This window comes from Phyllopteryx taeniolatus, chromosome 15, assembly GCF_024500385.1.
Source record: "Phyllopteryx taeniolatus isolate TA_2022b chromosome 15, UOR_Ptae_1.2, whole genome shotgun sequence".
NCBI classification, from domain to species: domain Eukaryota; kingdom Metazoa; phylum Chordata; class Actinopteri; order Syngnathiformes; family Syngnathidae; genus Phyllopteryx; species Phyllopteryx taeniolatus.
This window is the reverse complement of record NC_084516.1, coordinates 14,571,697-14,588,202: the sequence shown is the minus strand read 5'-3', so window position 1 is coordinate 14,588,202 and position 16,506 is coordinate 14,571,697. Positions and strand designations below refer to the sequence as shown.

Genomic DNA, 16,506 nt, shown 5'->3' with positions numbered 1-16,506 from the left:
ACACACAAAACTGTAGTGAGGCAAATAAACCACCTAGTTACCACTATAGAAGGGGAACAATGTCTGTTCATACCGTGTAAAAGCCAATACTGAGCAGAAGGGTTCTGAGCAGCACCTCTGCTAAGTGAAATTGGTCGTATGCTTCGGATGAGGAAGAGGAGGAGGAGGGCGGCTGGGCAGATGTGGCGGGCGTGAGAGGTGGTGCGAGGTTTGTCACATCCCCAAAATTGCTGTAGCCTAGCAGGGATGCCATGTGACTCTGGTCCTGAAGGCTGCTGAGGACCATCTCCAACTGCAGACGCTAGAAAACACAAAGAAACTGTCAACAATCTTGGAATATTAGGACTTTTTACTCTGTAAAAATAACTTTATCCTCATATTAATGCAATCTGTCTTGAAAAAAATATAACTTCAACTTGGGAAAGTGTGAGCAGAATGTTTGTGAACTGTAATGTTCCCACCTTTCAAGCATTGCTTAGTAATTTTATGAATTAATTTATGTGCAGGCTGAATGAGTCTCGGAATGATATCATAAGGTCTCCGACTGACCTGAACCTAAGTGAGGCAAGATATTCCTCTAATTTTAGGAACATTGGAGCCAACATTTGTATGTATTTTAATCATCGAGCACACATCTCTCTGTGTGTGTTTTTTTTTTTTTTTTTAAATGGTTGCTTGTATATTGTTTATGTCATTTTATCATGACGTTGAGTTCTCATAATACTGTATTGCTATTTTTTGTAAAAAAATAAAATAAAAAAAAAGATATATTCTCAGAAAATTACAATTTTCTTCTGATAAAAATTTGACTTCTTATAATTTAAAAAAAATGCACTTATTCTCATAAAATTACAATCTTTTCCCCCCCCAGAAATACAAACATAATCTCATTACATTACAAACTTTCTCTTGAAAAAATAAAATAAAAAGACGCAGTAAAAGATTTTTGGGACAAAAATAAAACTTGTAAGGCAAAAGTTATATCATTATTTACATTAATATTATGGCATGACATGTTCTGCTCACAACTCTGAGTCACTCACACAAACTGCCAAGCGACACTGAACTGGTAGTGTCATTTTTGTGTATTCACTCAAAAATATTCTACATACACCAAATGAGGCCTTTGGGTTGAAGTGGAACGGAAAAATTCCCACGGACACTCCAAAGTCTTCCCTGAAGGCTGTCCGAGCAGAAAGTTGGGTACTTATTCCATATTTTCTTCTGTTTATACTTCATGTGGGTGTACTACTTGTCCTGATACATTTGTCTATACAGCGCATAACTGCACTTACTTGACCTTTGGAGAGCACATTTAGACTCTGTGGGCCCTGAGGTAGGAGGGAGAGGAGCAGCTCTGTGCGTTCCCTCAGAGGAGGCAGCAGTAGCGAGGCGCCAATGGAGAGCGTGTTCATAACAGCCTGCACACATGGATACAAAGACAAATGGATATACGCCCTACGTTCATCGGTATGAAATCATAACAAGCTAGTGTACCTGTTGTATGGAGTCGGGCATGTTGGTGTCTATGAGTCTGAACAGCAGGTTTCTGAGGGGCCTGCCCTGGGCCCCCAACACCATAGCACCAGTCCCCCCAGCATGAGCCAGTGACAGATGGATGGAGAGCAACTTCATGCACAGCAAAATGAACTGATGATGTTCCCTGCGGTAGCATACAGAGAGAGTGCTGCTTATGTGACCACCTCCGGCCCTCCACGTCATTTTATGTGCCCTGCGAAAACTTGCCACAATCTTTCCTTCACGTCTGTTCAAAACTAGCAATAAAAATGCTAATAACTAAATACTGGGGCAGTTATGGAATACAATGGGGCAATTAGCATTCACTCACAGAACATGTTAGGTAAGGTAGTGGTCCAAACGTTTTATCTGCAGATCTCCAACGTGGTTTGTATCATTTGAATCAATGACCGCAATCCGCATAATAAATTAGCAATTTTTTAGGATATTAAATTGCGGCTGAACATAATCTTGGGGTGCTGTTGTGTTCATGTGAGAGTGCAATGGTATATGATACTTTGGCTTGAGTAATGCTTGTGATGAGGACGGCTGGCGCCCAGTACCGCATTTGTACTACTTTAATCAATGGCACCGTAATAAATTAGCAATTTTCAGCATAAGTGTGCAACGGTATATGATAGCAATATAAGGTATAATACCAAATTGAGCAAAGCGGTGTTCGGAAATGGAAGCAAGATGTCTTTTTGTTTTTTATTTCCTGAAAACTTGTCATTTTGGAGGTGGGGGTTTCTACCCAACAGTGACGATACAGCCTGGAGCATCCTTATCACTGCAGGCGCTACACCGCCTGTCGATCTCCCCCTCCCTCATGTACCCCAAGATACAAAGTGTGTGGTTGTGTGTGGGTGTCTGAGCGAACAATCATTTTCACAGATGGTAGACACAAAAACAAAAAAAAAGGAAAATACTTTTTTGCGAAAATGATATGAGTGGCACTTGCCAAGGTAAAAGACAACAGCAAAAGTCACATTCTTCTGTAGTACATTTTCATTGAGTTATGTTTGCTTTTTGTGTGAAATTCATATCTTGTTGGTTTTGTTTTTGAACACATTGCCTTTTGTGTGTAACTGATGATGCATGGTTCATTTTGTGCACTAATTTGAAAAAAAAATGTAAATAAAAAAATGTTTCCAATTACGAACGGTACAGTAATGCGCCCATGAAACCTTTGTGGTTCACAACCTCCAACAAGGTTAAACCCCACTGCTTTAAATGCTCATTAAGATGAAGTCTCACAAGATCTCACACACTTGATCATCCCAAGTTTTGTTTGAGGCAAATTGTTTTCCAAATTATTTGGGTTAGAAGTTCCACTGTATTTTGTGTCTGAAATAACAGCGCCTCAGCACTCCTTCAATTCCACACAATAAAAACAATTTTTAACAATCAATTCATAGATTAGCATGCCCATACCGTTTGGTTAAGAATGGCGCCTGGGGGGTGTCATTCTCGATGCCGTCGCAGTAGCTTTCGAGGAAGCTGCGCAGGTAAGTGAAAGTACTCTCCTCCAGGTCCACACAGAAAGGCCTGTGCCATGCCACCAACTGCCTGACAAAAGAACCACAACATTACTTATTAACAGATTGGCGTCCCTATAAGGAAAGCAGGGAACAAGCAGAAAGATTTTTCACATCTTAACCAATTAATAAAATGTAGGAGACCCCACACATAATCAGGGAAAAATTTCCATGTGTGTGCTCTTAAAGTCTTATCTGGTAATAAACGGGATACGTTTCAGACCACCTGCAATATAGTGAGGCCATATAAAAAAAAACAGCTTTTTTAAGTTTTACCACTGACACACGCTTGAAACACATTTAAACAAAAACACTTCAACTCATTAAAACAAACTTTTTAATGTATTCTGTAGCACCTTTTCACACTCACTCGCTTTTAAGAACTGGGAGACTATTGCATAACATATTTTTGAGAAAATGAAAAGAAAACTGTCTTGCTCACACAGCTCTCAAAATAAGGGGCTGAGCATGCTTGCTTCAAGTTGTTTGTCACTCCCAGCTAAACTTTATTGTAAAAATGACACATAAAACAAAAAAGAATGAAACACTCCATATTTAAACACCAAAGTGTTCAATCAAACCAGATAATATCGTATAACGTGTAGCAGACATGCTCCCCGCAACCTGAGGTGTCAAAGTGACCCCCCCCAGCTCCCCTCCACGTGATGGGCTGCATTCTTCCAGGCTGCTCTGCTGTGGGCCTGCCACTAGAAGACGCCGACTGAACCCTAAAGTAATTATTAGCAAGTCCCCTCGAAATCTTGGTTTACAGTCATCAACGAGTCCTATTCTTCGTTTGAATTGACAGCAGCCAATAGGGACAGATCGACGAATACAGCAATTAACTATTTGCTCAATATTCAAACCTCCACGCAAGTCGCCACCCACTGGCTTTTGAGAGTACTGCAACCGATGAACTTCCATTCAGTTGTTTGTTAACCAAAGATAAATGTCTGTTTTGATATTTTAAGAACTCTGCAGAAATATTCCAAAAGTATGCCTTGATGTCTGTGTCAGTGTCAACCTTACCGGTGCAGCTGCAAAACTTTGAGAACTGTTTGTCCTGATTTGAAACCCCAAGCAGCATGAAATGTGATTGAACCATAAGCAGTTGATTTGCCAAGACTAAAGTTTAAACAGTCATTCTATATGCTTGATCTATGAGTAAAGAGTACAAAGTTGGGAGTGTTTTATATTAATATATGATTTTAAACCCATTTTATGGGTCAAAATTGTAGATTAGATTCAAGATGATGGGTGTGGTCTTGTCTGGTCCTCGGTCCTCTTCGACATGCCCCCTGGGTATTTGACCCCTGACTCCCGCCGCCTCACTCTCTTCATTCTTCGCTCCTGCCTTGCTTCCTGGCTCTTCCTAGCTGCTCCCCAGCTATGGGGCGGCCCTTGGCGGCCTCTATGTGGGCCACCGGTAGGCGATCAGAGCAGCTTCTACTTAAAGTACCAGGTACGCTTCCAGCCAAGCGAGATCATTCTGAAGTTGCTAGCAAGTCCCTGAAAAGGCAGGAATAGAAACGGTCGCAACCTCCCACAGAACATGTGAAGAACAACTTCTTTCCCTTTTTTCGCCTGTTGTTTTATTTCTTTTTCATCAACCAAACCTGTCTCCGTGCCTCCTGAGACGGGCTCAGAAAGACCACTCCCCAAAGACCAGCAAATCTACGTTCGTGAGTAACATAGCAGTGGTTGCTAGACTGTACAAGATTAGTGCCTTATAGTTTGGGGTAAAATACTATCTCCACACAAATCCCAACTTTGTACTAGCTTGACACGCTGCAACCTATTCATGCTCATTTTTAGCCTAGCAACAACACACAATGTTCTATTTCCCTTTTCGTGCACCTGTCTTTCTTTCTTTCACCAGTATTAGTGTTATTTTGTTCCGGTAGTTAAATATTCTGTAAAATTCCGATCTTGGTTGGGTTTTGTGTGTGTTTTGAGTTTAAGTAAGCCTCTGTCATCTAGAACTCATATTTCATAAAATGTAGCAACATTTAGATAAAAGGTTTGTCGTTGCTTTTCACCTAAATTTTATACATATAAAGAGTGACGTGGTGACCCTTTACGAGACAATTTATATTAACTTTAAAGCGTAAATCAGACTAACCCGGAAGTGAACGCAGGCGTTTGCCTTGCTTTGTATCTTTTTCCAAATTAATAAATGTTTTATTTAAACAAATATACGCTACAAACGAAAATCTGCTGGCTTAATGCTAACATAATGTAAAACGCCATTGATGGGCTAACTGAAACTAGCATAGCTGTTCATTAAAAATGTATATTTAATTGAATATAAACCAAACAATTTCTACTCTAACACACACGTAGCAGCAAAAATACTCAGAGGCATTGTTTATTCTCATTCCCATTCATAGCTTGAGCTTAGTAGGGAACTTTGTCTGCCTCTTCTTCTGCTCTTAATTAAATTGCATATCTCTTCAGTGCTGGCTGGCATGTTGCGGCACAACATGGTACTACACTGAAGGTACATAACTCTCAATTCAGACTTGCAGAAGTATTAAGAAAAATGTTTTAACCAACACAGAACAGTTCGTATGTTTGAAATGTCCATAACGTGAACGCTCACAAGCAGTATTAAAAATCTGCTCTCCCCTAAATAGCGGGAGGCACGATAGATGACCCATGATGTAGCATAGTAACACTGTACTCGAGATGCACGTAAAAAACTGAAAAACTGAATATTAAACAGGTACCACGCTTACGATTGTCGACCCAACCATTTTTCAGGTAGATTGGGGAGCAAAAACCAACACCAGAGTATATTCACTCAGGATAATCTTTCAGAGACATCTGACAACCGGGCCTATGCTGACTTTGATTGCGAGGGAGAAAAAGTGCTTAAATTTAGCCCAATTGGCTATTGGTGTATACCTCACTGAAGACAGTCTTTACCTGTCGGTTGGTACCGCAGTCCAAGCCAAGCTGTGGGAAGTTCCTGCCGTGATCTGCTGAATGGACACCCCCTCAAGACCAAGCACCTTTTTCGGTTTGGTAACAGGGGTGGAGGTATGGCCTTGCCCGCACTGGCCCATGGTGTTGTTGCCCCAGGCATACACTTCGTTTTCTGCGTAAAAAGAAATACAACACACTCACAAAAGAGAGGGATATTGGAAGAATTGTTACAAAGTCTGATTTTATTGTACCGTGCGACAGCGCCAGGCAGTGGCTGTCCCCGCAAGAGATGTCGATGACCTTGGTGAAGCTCAGTTCCTCTATGAATCGGGGTCTTAGAAAGGTGGTCTCAGAGGAGCCGCAGCCTAAACACGAGCCGCAACCCCATGCGAACACCTTGGATCAACCACACATATGGAAGTGATCACTCTATCATTTGACAGTAATAGCAATACCAACAAAAGCCTCATTTCCACCAAGAGCCCTATTGTTTGGTTCTGTTTGGTGCGGTACACCGTTAATTTTGTGTTTCTAGAGAAAATCTGTGGGCGTAGCAAAATAACTGGCCCATAAAACCTTTTGGCACCTTGCAGTACAAGGTGTCCCTTAAGTTTCCATGCATAAAAAAACATTTTATCATGAAAACCATTTTTTACATATGGCCTACATGACTACCATGTTGTTCTATAACAAAGGCAACTGGGACTTCACTCCGTTGGAGATCTGCAGATCAACGGACCTCTCTTTCACCATCCCCCCGCTGAAATGGCGCAGACAACGGCGACACAGGAAACAAAAGAGGAGTAAGAGAGCAGGGCTAAAGACTAAGCTAAATGCTAATGCTAATGCTAAGCTAAATGCTCATGCCTTCTTACCAGCCATGCCAAGTGTCTTGGCGCAAGACAACAAAATGTAAGCTCTGAGACTGTGGATTACCACTCGCCGGATGGATTTGTGTGTGATGGCAATAACGGAGACTTGGCTGGGCTCTTTCCTCCCGGACTCCACGATTGAGCTACCAGGTCATGCTAGCTTCGGAATGCACAGAACCAACAAGTCTGATAAGAAACACTGAGGAGGGCTGTGTGTGTATGTGAACAATTGCTGGTGCACTAACGCCACAATTAAGGACATTTGCCGCTATCCGGACATTCAGTATCTTATATTACAGTAGAGACCCTTTTATCTCCCGAGAGAACTCAAATTGACTATCATAAGCGTAGTCTAGGTGCCGCCCGAAGCTAATGCTAGGTTTGACATGGAACCGCTACAGCACGCCATAGACAAACAGATGTGCGCACAGCCAGACAGTGTTATGATAGCAGCGGTAGACTTTAACGATGAAAACTTGCCTAGGTTTTTGTGAACTTTCCAACCTGAAAAGACAACACTATGGACCAGGTATACACAAACATCAGAATCAGAATCATCTTTATTTGCCAAGTATGTCCAAAAAACACAAGGAATTTGTCTCCGGTAGTTGGAGCCGCTCTAGTACGACAACAGACAGTAAATTGACAGAGAACACTTTTGAGACATAAAGACATTGACAAAAAAACAGTCACTGAGCAATAAAGGTTGGTAGGTAGTTGGTAGCCAGCTGTGGCGGCATCAGGTACATTCCACACTGTCAATACAAGGAAACAGCATGTCCAGACGGAGTGACAGGAGGAGTTCTAAAGACATGTGCAGACCAGCGAGGATAGATTTTCACCACCATCTTTAACATCTTACTACTGCAGTCTGTAATCCCCACCTGCCTTAAATCAACCACCGTTGTCCCAGCACCCAAGAAGACTACAGTGAGCTGGCTGAACATCTATTGTCTTAGTCACTCTAACACCCATAACCACAAAATGTCTGGAGAGACTCATCTGGTCTCACATCAAGCACACTCTTCTCGATGACCTCAATCCCCATCAGTTTGCGTATAGACAAACAGGTCAACAGAAGACACAATTAACACAGCACTCCAAACAGCCCTCACACACCTGGTTAATGCTAACACCTATGTGAGGATGCTGTTTGTGGATTTCAGCTCGACATTTAACATAGTTGTAGCCCATAAATTGGTGACAAAGCTGAGCATTCTGGACATCAGCAGCTCACTGTGCACCTAGATACTGGGGTTTCTCAGTAACAGACCGCAGAATGTCAGGATGGGTAACAACACCTCTCATCCTGGACACGGGAACAGCTCAGGGGCAGTACTTCTCTACTCCCTCTTTCTACATGACTGCTCTCCCATTCACCCCATCAACACCTTTGTCAAATTTGATGACGACACCACCCTTGGAGGAATGATGAGGGAAAACTATGAGTCAGCCTACAGGAAGGAGGTCTGGCATCTTAGGTGATGGTGTGAAATCTATAACCTGGACCTCAATACAGCCAAGACAAATGAGATGATCATGGCCTTCAAGAAATCCAAGAGCATTGCGGACACTGTGCTCTATATCCATGGAGAGGAGATGGAGAGGATGGAAAGCTTCAAGTTCATCCGAGTCCACATCTGGTCCACCAACATCTCCTATCAGGCGGGAAAAGCACGTCAAAGACTCTACTTCTTCAATAAACTACGCCAAGCTCAGTTCCCCCAACACCTGCTGATAAACTTCTACAGATCAAGGAGAGCCTCATGACCTACTGCTGCACAAGATGGTTCAGCAAATGTACTGCGAAAAACAGGAAATAACCTGTAATGGGTGGTAAAAGCAGCAGAGTGGGTTATTGGATGTACATTCTTGTATCATATGGTAACAGTTGCATAAGAAAATATATTTGATGGTAAAGACAGTATACAAGGGAATATCGCTAACTGAAATACTATTCACATTAGACTGCTTAAACAAGTTGTCTACAGGACACAAAGGTAGAATAATTATTTCCCCATCAAAATGATATATAATTAAAAAAATAATACAACTGGATTCTCTTCCTCATGTAACAGAACAATATTACTGTTATGATCCATATTCTGTGCTTCAGATGTGTTTACTGCCTGATGTATTGTAGTTTGTAAATCATTGTGAGCATTTGGATATATGTTTAATTTGCTTGCAGGTGAAGGCCCAAGCACAGTGGGCATGATCTTGTCTCCACAGCCTGAAGACCCCCTTGTCTGTCAGCCCTCCTGAACTGCAAGGAACTTCAAAGGCAACCCCTTTAGATCCTGCTGACTGGCCATCTCTTTATGACAATGTAAGAGTGGAGTTAGTCACCTGAGGGCCATACAGGGTACCATCAGACTTTCAGTTTCCCAAAAAAGAAGATGGGACAAGGTGCCATCACCACCATTTTTACAGACATTTAATGAATGGAGAAAAGGTCAAGAGAAGCTGGTTAGTCTAATCAAAGGAAAAGAACAGCTTATACTGCTTCTGTTGCAAGCTCTTCTCCCAAAAAACATTCAAACTAACCACCAAAGTGAACCAGAGACCAAACCATTATTTCTTTGCAAATACGAGCTGCTTATCTCGTAAAACATTCTAATAACTTGGAAATTGCGCCATGGTTTTAAAGTTTAACTTAACTCCAAAGTTCAGCCCTCTAAACCTTTACTTTAACAGTTTATTCTTTGTTGGAATGTCCAAAAAATGTCCAAAAGAAAATGGACAAGGCATGCATAAGGGCTGGACTACAATTCATTCACCCCCTAAATTCATTTGAGACAGTGGTGTCTGTATGGAGATGTGGTGTGTGCTGTTTCTACCCCGAGATGTCAGTAAAGCCTATGGCATGGAGTTATTTTAATATAGAAAACAGATTCAAATGTAAAGAAATGCCCAATTAATATTATTACAAATGATAATACTAAATACTCCCCCCTCTAGTTGATGGGTATACTGCTCGCTCTCTGTTGGGGTAGGAGCAAATTTATTGATGTGACCCCATCGAACTCTGGAAACATGTAAAAATGACCCAAACTGTCCAGAACCCAGGGAAGAAGAAAAAAGGAGGGAAATGGGAGAAAGGTCAAGTTGTTGCTTTTTTTTTTGTCCCATTAGGTGTTATACATAATGCGTATATAAAACGTATATAAGTTATACGCATGATTTGTTTGGCAGTGACAATCTAAAATGAAGAAAATGTTTTATTTTATATTTTAAATTGTGTGGCATGTTATAAATTAAAGGCAATGTTAAAAACTATCGCTATTTGACTTTTTTGTACGAGTATGTAAATCGTTGATAGAGGGGGGCACCATATAAAATCTCACCTAGGGCGCCACATTGGCTAGGCACACACTAGCAGACTACTGCGGAAAACAAGTGATATCATAAAAGACCCCTCACACCTGGACACTCACTTTTCTCCCCCATTCCCTCTGGAAAAGACCAAAGTCTCTGAAATTCGCTTCCCAGCGAGCTGAGACTGGAGACTGATCCTAACATTTTTGGGAGGTAACTATAAAAATGTCTGGGCAAAGATGCTCACATGAAAATGTAGATGCTTAATGTTGAAACTTCTTGCTATGACACTGATTCTAAATATGGACTAAACTTGTACGTACTCTATGTACAACCTTGTATTTTATCTACTTTGTATGTATGTATGTATGTACCTTTTTAAAAGCCTTCTGTGGACAATTGTGGAGATTAGCACTTGTGCTAAAACACTTAAAGCAATGAATCTGGTTTGTCCAATGCGCTTGTGATGTCCAAATGTCCATACCAAAAGTTTTATTCAGATATATTAATGTTTATTGTCTCGAAAACACATTTCAATGCATGTCCTCCACCAACGAAGAGGTAAATAAATCTTTCAAGTCATCATGTCTCAAGTATCTTAGTCTTTGTAAAGTCATCAAAACAGTTGACTCAAGTCCAAGTCACAATGACTCGAGTCCCCACCTCTGCTACAGACCCTGTGGTGGAAACTCCATCCACACCAGGGTTTACCATTCCCAACTGTATCGAACTGAACTCTTTATACATGTTCTCTTCGCTCCGATGACTAATTTAACCATGTCTGAGCCAGATTCTCACCTGTCCCGCAGAGGTGAGCGCTAGAGATGACTGACTCCCAGCGCACACTTTCCTGATGATGCATCCGTGCAAGGCCTCAATGATCTTGGGCCGGTACACGCGGTTGGTGTCGCCGTGGCCGAGTTTACCTGCGAGGGCGGCAGCTATGTTATAACACACAAGTCACAGCAACTCCACCGAATTGTGTTCATCGTGACAAAAATACCATTGTCGCCTCCTCCAAAGGACCAAACAGTGCGTCCATCCTGTGCCACAGCAATGGTGTGTGAGCTGCCGCACGCCACATGCCCGACGCCGCTGATGTCCTTCACCAGTGTGGGCGTGTTGCGGCTCAGGCTGTCACTATGGCCTGCATTATGAGTGAGGAAAGATAGCAGATTTTTGCTAACATGCTACAAGAATTATGAAAAAAATAAAGGCTCTCACCAAGTCTGCCAAAGTCCCCTTCACCCCATGTGTAAAGTTCGCCGTCATTGGTCACACCTGCACTGTGCCTGTAGCCAGCAGACACGCACACAACAACCTGGAATAAAGGCGGTAAAATTGCATTTCAAACTTCATTTTTGACCCAATTCTCCAAAAAGCATGTTTCCTCACTTTGCCCGACAGCGGTCCTTGGATGATTTTGGGATATTTCTGCGTAGCACTGTTGCCGTGACCCAGTTTCCCATATTCTCCATCACCCCAGCTGAACACCTAAAATAAGTACAGTATTTTGAAAATCTCATATTTGACAATGAAGTAGGGATGAAAATTTTTACCCATAAACAGTGATCAAATTCCCTATTCACGGATTCACCTATAGTGGTACCTGTGAGTTTGATTCGTTGATTCCGTGACCAAGCTCATAACTTAATTTACTTGAATATCAAATCAGTTTCCCCTATTAAAAATGAACTGAAATGCCATAAATCTTTTCCAGCCTCCAAAAATATTTTTTATAACACTATTACGACTACTTTATGTCCACTTTGATAGTATTGTGCAAAAACTATCCTCACTAGGGTTGCGGGTGTGCTCAAGCCTATTCCCGACTGACTTTGGTCGAGAGACTGGCTAACCCTAGACTGGTCGCCAGCCAATTGTAGGTAAAAGAGAACGTAAGAAAATATAATTATAATGTATAATGAGGTTTATAACGTGCAATTACTGTATACTTGGACACGCCAAAAGTCACAACAACTGTAGTGTATGTGTACCTTTAAGGAGCATGGCGTCAGGAGATTGGGTCCGGTTGGCCCAACTTCATTGTGTTTCATTGCAACTTGGAAGAACATTGCACATATTCTCTTACCTCTCCCTCCATGGTGATTGCCAAGGTGTGACCATCAGATCCCTTGGAGGAGGACACCTTCTTCATGTTCCTGTGGGGCTCCAGCACCAGTTTCTTGGGCATAGACTGGTTGTTGGAGTCACCCAGACCAAGGCGGCCATAGCTGCCTTTGCCACAAGCCTTCACGGCGCCATCCGCGGACACGGAGAAGGTGCAGTACTGGCCGGCCTCAATCTGAAAGAAGGGAATGAATGCAGATCTTATTTCCACAAATGGTAGCCTCCGTGCTCATAGACGTCGTGCCTCAATTGATTGCCGGGGCATCATTCACTTTAAAATAAACACTTTAACCTCAGAAACATGCCTCCTTAAGAAATAAATACCAGGTGATGCCACTATGCTATTTACTATGAGATCTGAAGCTGCTGTGTGTCGTGGTAGACATCATTTCCACAACATGCACAGCCTGCAGAACAGACATGTCCTCTATAAAGATGAAGTTCACGGTGGAGTTTAAATAGTAGAATTTTGGCTTGTTCCATTATGGGTTGCCTCAGAGAGTCACTCGCATGATTTGTCCAGCACAATTTTTGCACCATAGGCTTTTCCTGACATAACACACCCGTTTCTTCATCTATGGGACTGGGGGGGAACAGTATTGCATGGGTTATGAGTTGGACAACAATTCCTTTGACCATGGCAAAGGTCCATTATAGTGTTAAAAGCCGCACCATTTGGGCATCGCTGAAGCCTTGCGTGGGTTTGGGCAGCAGGATTTTCTCTAGCGTTCCTTCCGCGAGCTGATGGCTGCTGTTGCTCCCCCACACGTACACCACCACAGCATCGCGGTCTGCAACGGGAGGGTCTGCGTCGGCGCTGCAGGAGCACAGGCAGTAGGACGCCAGGTTACATATCTGAAAAAGAGAGGTAGAGAGTGAGCTCCTGAAAAGCAGTTGTTAAAAGAAATAACTCTTATACCTCCTCAAAGAGGCAGAGGGCTGCCTGGGAGAGTTGGCAAAGTCCGTCTGTGTCCTTCTGGAGCACAGGAGTACTGACGGTGTCTCCAAGAAAACCCTAGAGGATGATATGTTGTTGTTATAGTATAGCATTTTCTTGCCAAGCCGTTCACATTTGGCAACAGATTTGGAACTAGGAAGCACACCAATTCCTCACGGCTCATGAAAGCGAGTTGCGTAATATGAGTACTGTATGTCAACAATGTCACCATGACCAAGTACAGCGGTGTGGTAAGGTTGGATAAACGTAACGTGGTAAGTTTTGGTAAAATGTAACCTACCGAAAACTGTCTCATCTGAAGGAGAGTTTGATGGATGACATCAAATCCTACACCAGCTGCCTGCTGGGAGCTCAGTGCGGAGGGGGAAGACAGCGTGGAGGTGCACGAGGATATGGAAGTCGCCAAAGCCACCTCCACCCACTCCAGGAGAAACTTGAGTGAGCCTCTCTGCATGGCTAGACCAAGCAGTAACTCCAGCGCCAGCCTCCGACCTGTCAAGTCGGCACCGCCGCTGCCGCTGCTCGCAGACGTCTTCTTCAGAAAGTCGGCCACCTGCGCCAGGCAGTCAAGCCCGACTGAGGGGATCTTGCTCTCATTGGCCAGGGAGAGCGGTGGTAGGGACGTGAGCACGGAGGAGGCAGTAGCCAGTACGTCGTTGCACAGCATTGACTCGGGATGCACAGAGGCAGCGTACCTCCAGTTCTGCTGCAGCAGTGAAAAGAGCAGGCTCAAACCTGTCCTCACACCCATCTCGATCAGAACATCCATGCCTGACTTGACCTTGGGCAGCCCTCCTGGCAGGCAGGGCTTAGAGGCCAGCTCAAGATGCCCACATTCCCCACCGCTCTCTGCGGCCTGCGAGGGAAGCGGCACACGGAAATTGTCGTGGTATTTGGTGTGAATTGCGTAGAAAATCCTTTGCAGAGCCACTAGCCTGTGGTGGAGACCTTGCGTGTAGCGGGTCTGCGTCAGCAGGCGGCGAACAAGCCATCTTTGACTCTGCAGCAGCGATGAAAGATACTCCTCCTTCTCCGCAACAGCGCAGGACTCACACTCAAAGTCGGGCAGCCGAGGGCCCACGAGTTCCTGGATGGGCTGGGCCAGACTCACTACCTCCTTGTTGTGAAGGAGCCTGCTGTAAAGGGTGGCCGCCCCATGCCTGGTGGCCGTCTGCACACTGTCCTCGGCTGCCCAGGAGCTGTTGAGGTGTTCCTGCCACTTGAGCAACACATGGGTCTCACAGGGCATCATGTCTGAGCATTATCTTCACCTTGACGAGCACCTGAAAGATGAGGAGAAAAATGCGTGAGCTTACATTAAGTGGATGAGGATGTACAGGTTGGAGCTTAGTAAACTTGAAAATGAGTTGTCAACGAGCAAGGGTCAAAAGAGAATTCTCGGGTCATGGGATTTCACAGTCCCGAAACTCCACCTAGAACTCAAACATGACACGAGCTGAGAAGACTGAGGGAACCCCAAGCATGTACACATGCTTCTTTGACCGTAACGCTAGGGCTATGTGGTTTCCAGTACGGACAAAAATAACAGACAGTGATACAGTCAAGTTAGCTAGCAGCCCCCACAAGCAAAACAAAACCAGCTACTAACTATCTGGACTTCAAATTAAGCAAATATACTGGTGTGACTTCTTTAAAGAGCCTCATCTGTGACTGACATGTTATTAAATTAAACATGATATTTTAATTGTACTGAAAGACTTTCTTCTCAGTTTCACCTCCAATAAATCCTTTGTCTGCAGTTATGACATCTGGCTTTACTAAGAATAGTCAATATGTAGTTACATTTCGGAGGATTCTAGCACAGAGTGATCCAGCAGGGACTCCTTGACTTCTTCTTTTCCTTTCAGCTTGTTCCTTTAGGGGTCGCCACAGCGTGTCATCCTTTTCCATGTAAGCCTATCTCCTGCATCCTCCTTTCGAACACCAACTGCCCTCATGTATTCCCTCACGACATCCATCAACTTTCTCTTTGGTCTTCCTCTAGCTCTCTTGACTGGCAGCTCCATCATCATCATCCTTCTACCAATATACTCACTATTTCTCCTCTGGATGTGTTCAAACCATCGAAGTCTGCTCTCTCTAACTTTATCTCCAAAACATCGAACCTTGGCTTTCCCTCTGATGAGCTCCTTTCTATTTTAATCCAATTTAGAACCTCAACATCTTCATTTTCGCCACCTCCAGCTCTGCTCTCTTTTGTCTCTTCAGTGCCACTGTCTCTAATCCGTACATCATGGCTGGCCTCACCACTGAGACTCTTCTGTCACATAACAAACCCGGCACCTTCCTCCACCCGTTCCAACCTGCTTGGACCCGTGTCGCCTACCACTACCTTACAGTCGGTAACCGCCTTCAGATTACATCGTCTGCACAAGATGTAATCCACCTGCGTGCTTCTACCTCCGCTTTTGTAGCGTCACCCTATGTTCCTGCCTCTTCTGGAAAATGTGTTCACTACAGCCATTTGCATCCTTTTTGCAAAGTCTACCACCATCTGTCCCTCCAAGTTCCTTTCCTGGATGCCGTACTTACCCATCACTTCTTCATCACCCCTATTTCCTTCACCAACATGTCTATTACAATCTGCACCAATCACGACTCTCTCTCTGTCTGGGATGCTAAGAACTACTTTGTCTAGCTCCTTCCAGTATTTCTCTTTCACCTCTAGGTCACAGCCTACCTGTGGGGCATAGCCACTAATTACATTATACATAACACCCTCAATTTCAAGTTTCAGCCTCATCACTCGATCTGATACTCTTTTCACCTCCAAGACCTTCTGAGCCAACTCTTCTTTTAAAATAACCCTGCCTCCATTTCTCTTCCCATCTACACCATGGTAAAATAATTTAAACCTTGCCCCTAAACTTCTAGCCTTACTGCCTTTCCACCTGGTCACCTGGACACACAATATATCAACCTTTCTCCTAATCATCATGTCAACCAACTCCCGAGATTTTCCTGTCATAGGCCCAACATTCAAAGTCCCCACATTCAGTTCTAGGCTCTGTGCTTTCCTCTTCTCTTTCTGCCAAAGAACCCGCTTTCCACCTCTTCTTCTTCTTCGACCCACAGTAGCTGAATTTCTACAGGCGCCCTGCAGGTTGACGGCGCCGGTGGCCGACGTTGTTAACCCGGGCCACGACCGATCCGGTATGGAATTCTTTGGATGAACGCTCATATTTGTTTGGCAAAGTTTTAAGCCGGATGCCCTTCCTGACGC

At 43.6% G+C, this 16,506-nt stretch overlaps 1 protein-coding gene across 6 annotated transcripts in view; it reads right to left on the bottom strand.

Moving 5' to 3' along the window:
• The window catches only part of LOC133465063 (probable E3 ubiquitin-protein ligase HERC1), a 77,423-nt gene that overhangs the window by 58,243 nt on the left and 2,674 nt on the right, over positions 1–16,506 (bottom strand). For all 6 annotated transcript variants that reach the window (XM_061747462.1, XM_061747464.1, XM_061747465.1 and 3 more), the window contains exons 2-15: positions 13,543–14,545; positions 13,224–13,319; positions 12,977–13,159; positions 12,267–12,479; positions 11,570–11,668; positions 11,399–11,495; positions 11,178–11,321; positions 10,973–11,100; positions 6,236–6,380; positions 5,985–6,156; positions 2,953–3,087; positions 1,498–1,663; positions 1,296–1,421; positions 74–301 (exon numbers count right to left, since the gene is read on the bottom strand). In XM_061747462.1, the coding sequence (XP_061603446.1) occupies positions 74–301; positions 1,296–1,421; positions 1,498–1,663; positions 2,953–3,087; positions 5,985–6,156; positions 6,236–6,380; positions 10,973–11,100; positions 11,178–11,321; positions 11,399–11,495; positions 11,570–11,668; positions 12,267–12,479; positions 12,977–13,159; positions 13,224–13,319; positions 13,543–14,514 (2,904 nt within the window). In that variant the 5' untranslated portion in view covers positions 14,515–14,545. The remainder of the gene's footprint in view (positions 1–73; positions 302–1,295; positions 1,422–1,497; positions 1,664–2,952; positions 3,088–5,984; positions 6,157–6,235; positions 6,381–10,972; positions 11,101–11,177; positions 11,322–11,398; positions 11,496–11,569; positions 11,669–12,266; positions 12,480–12,976; positions 13,160–13,223; positions 13,320–13,542; positions 14,546–16,506) is intronic.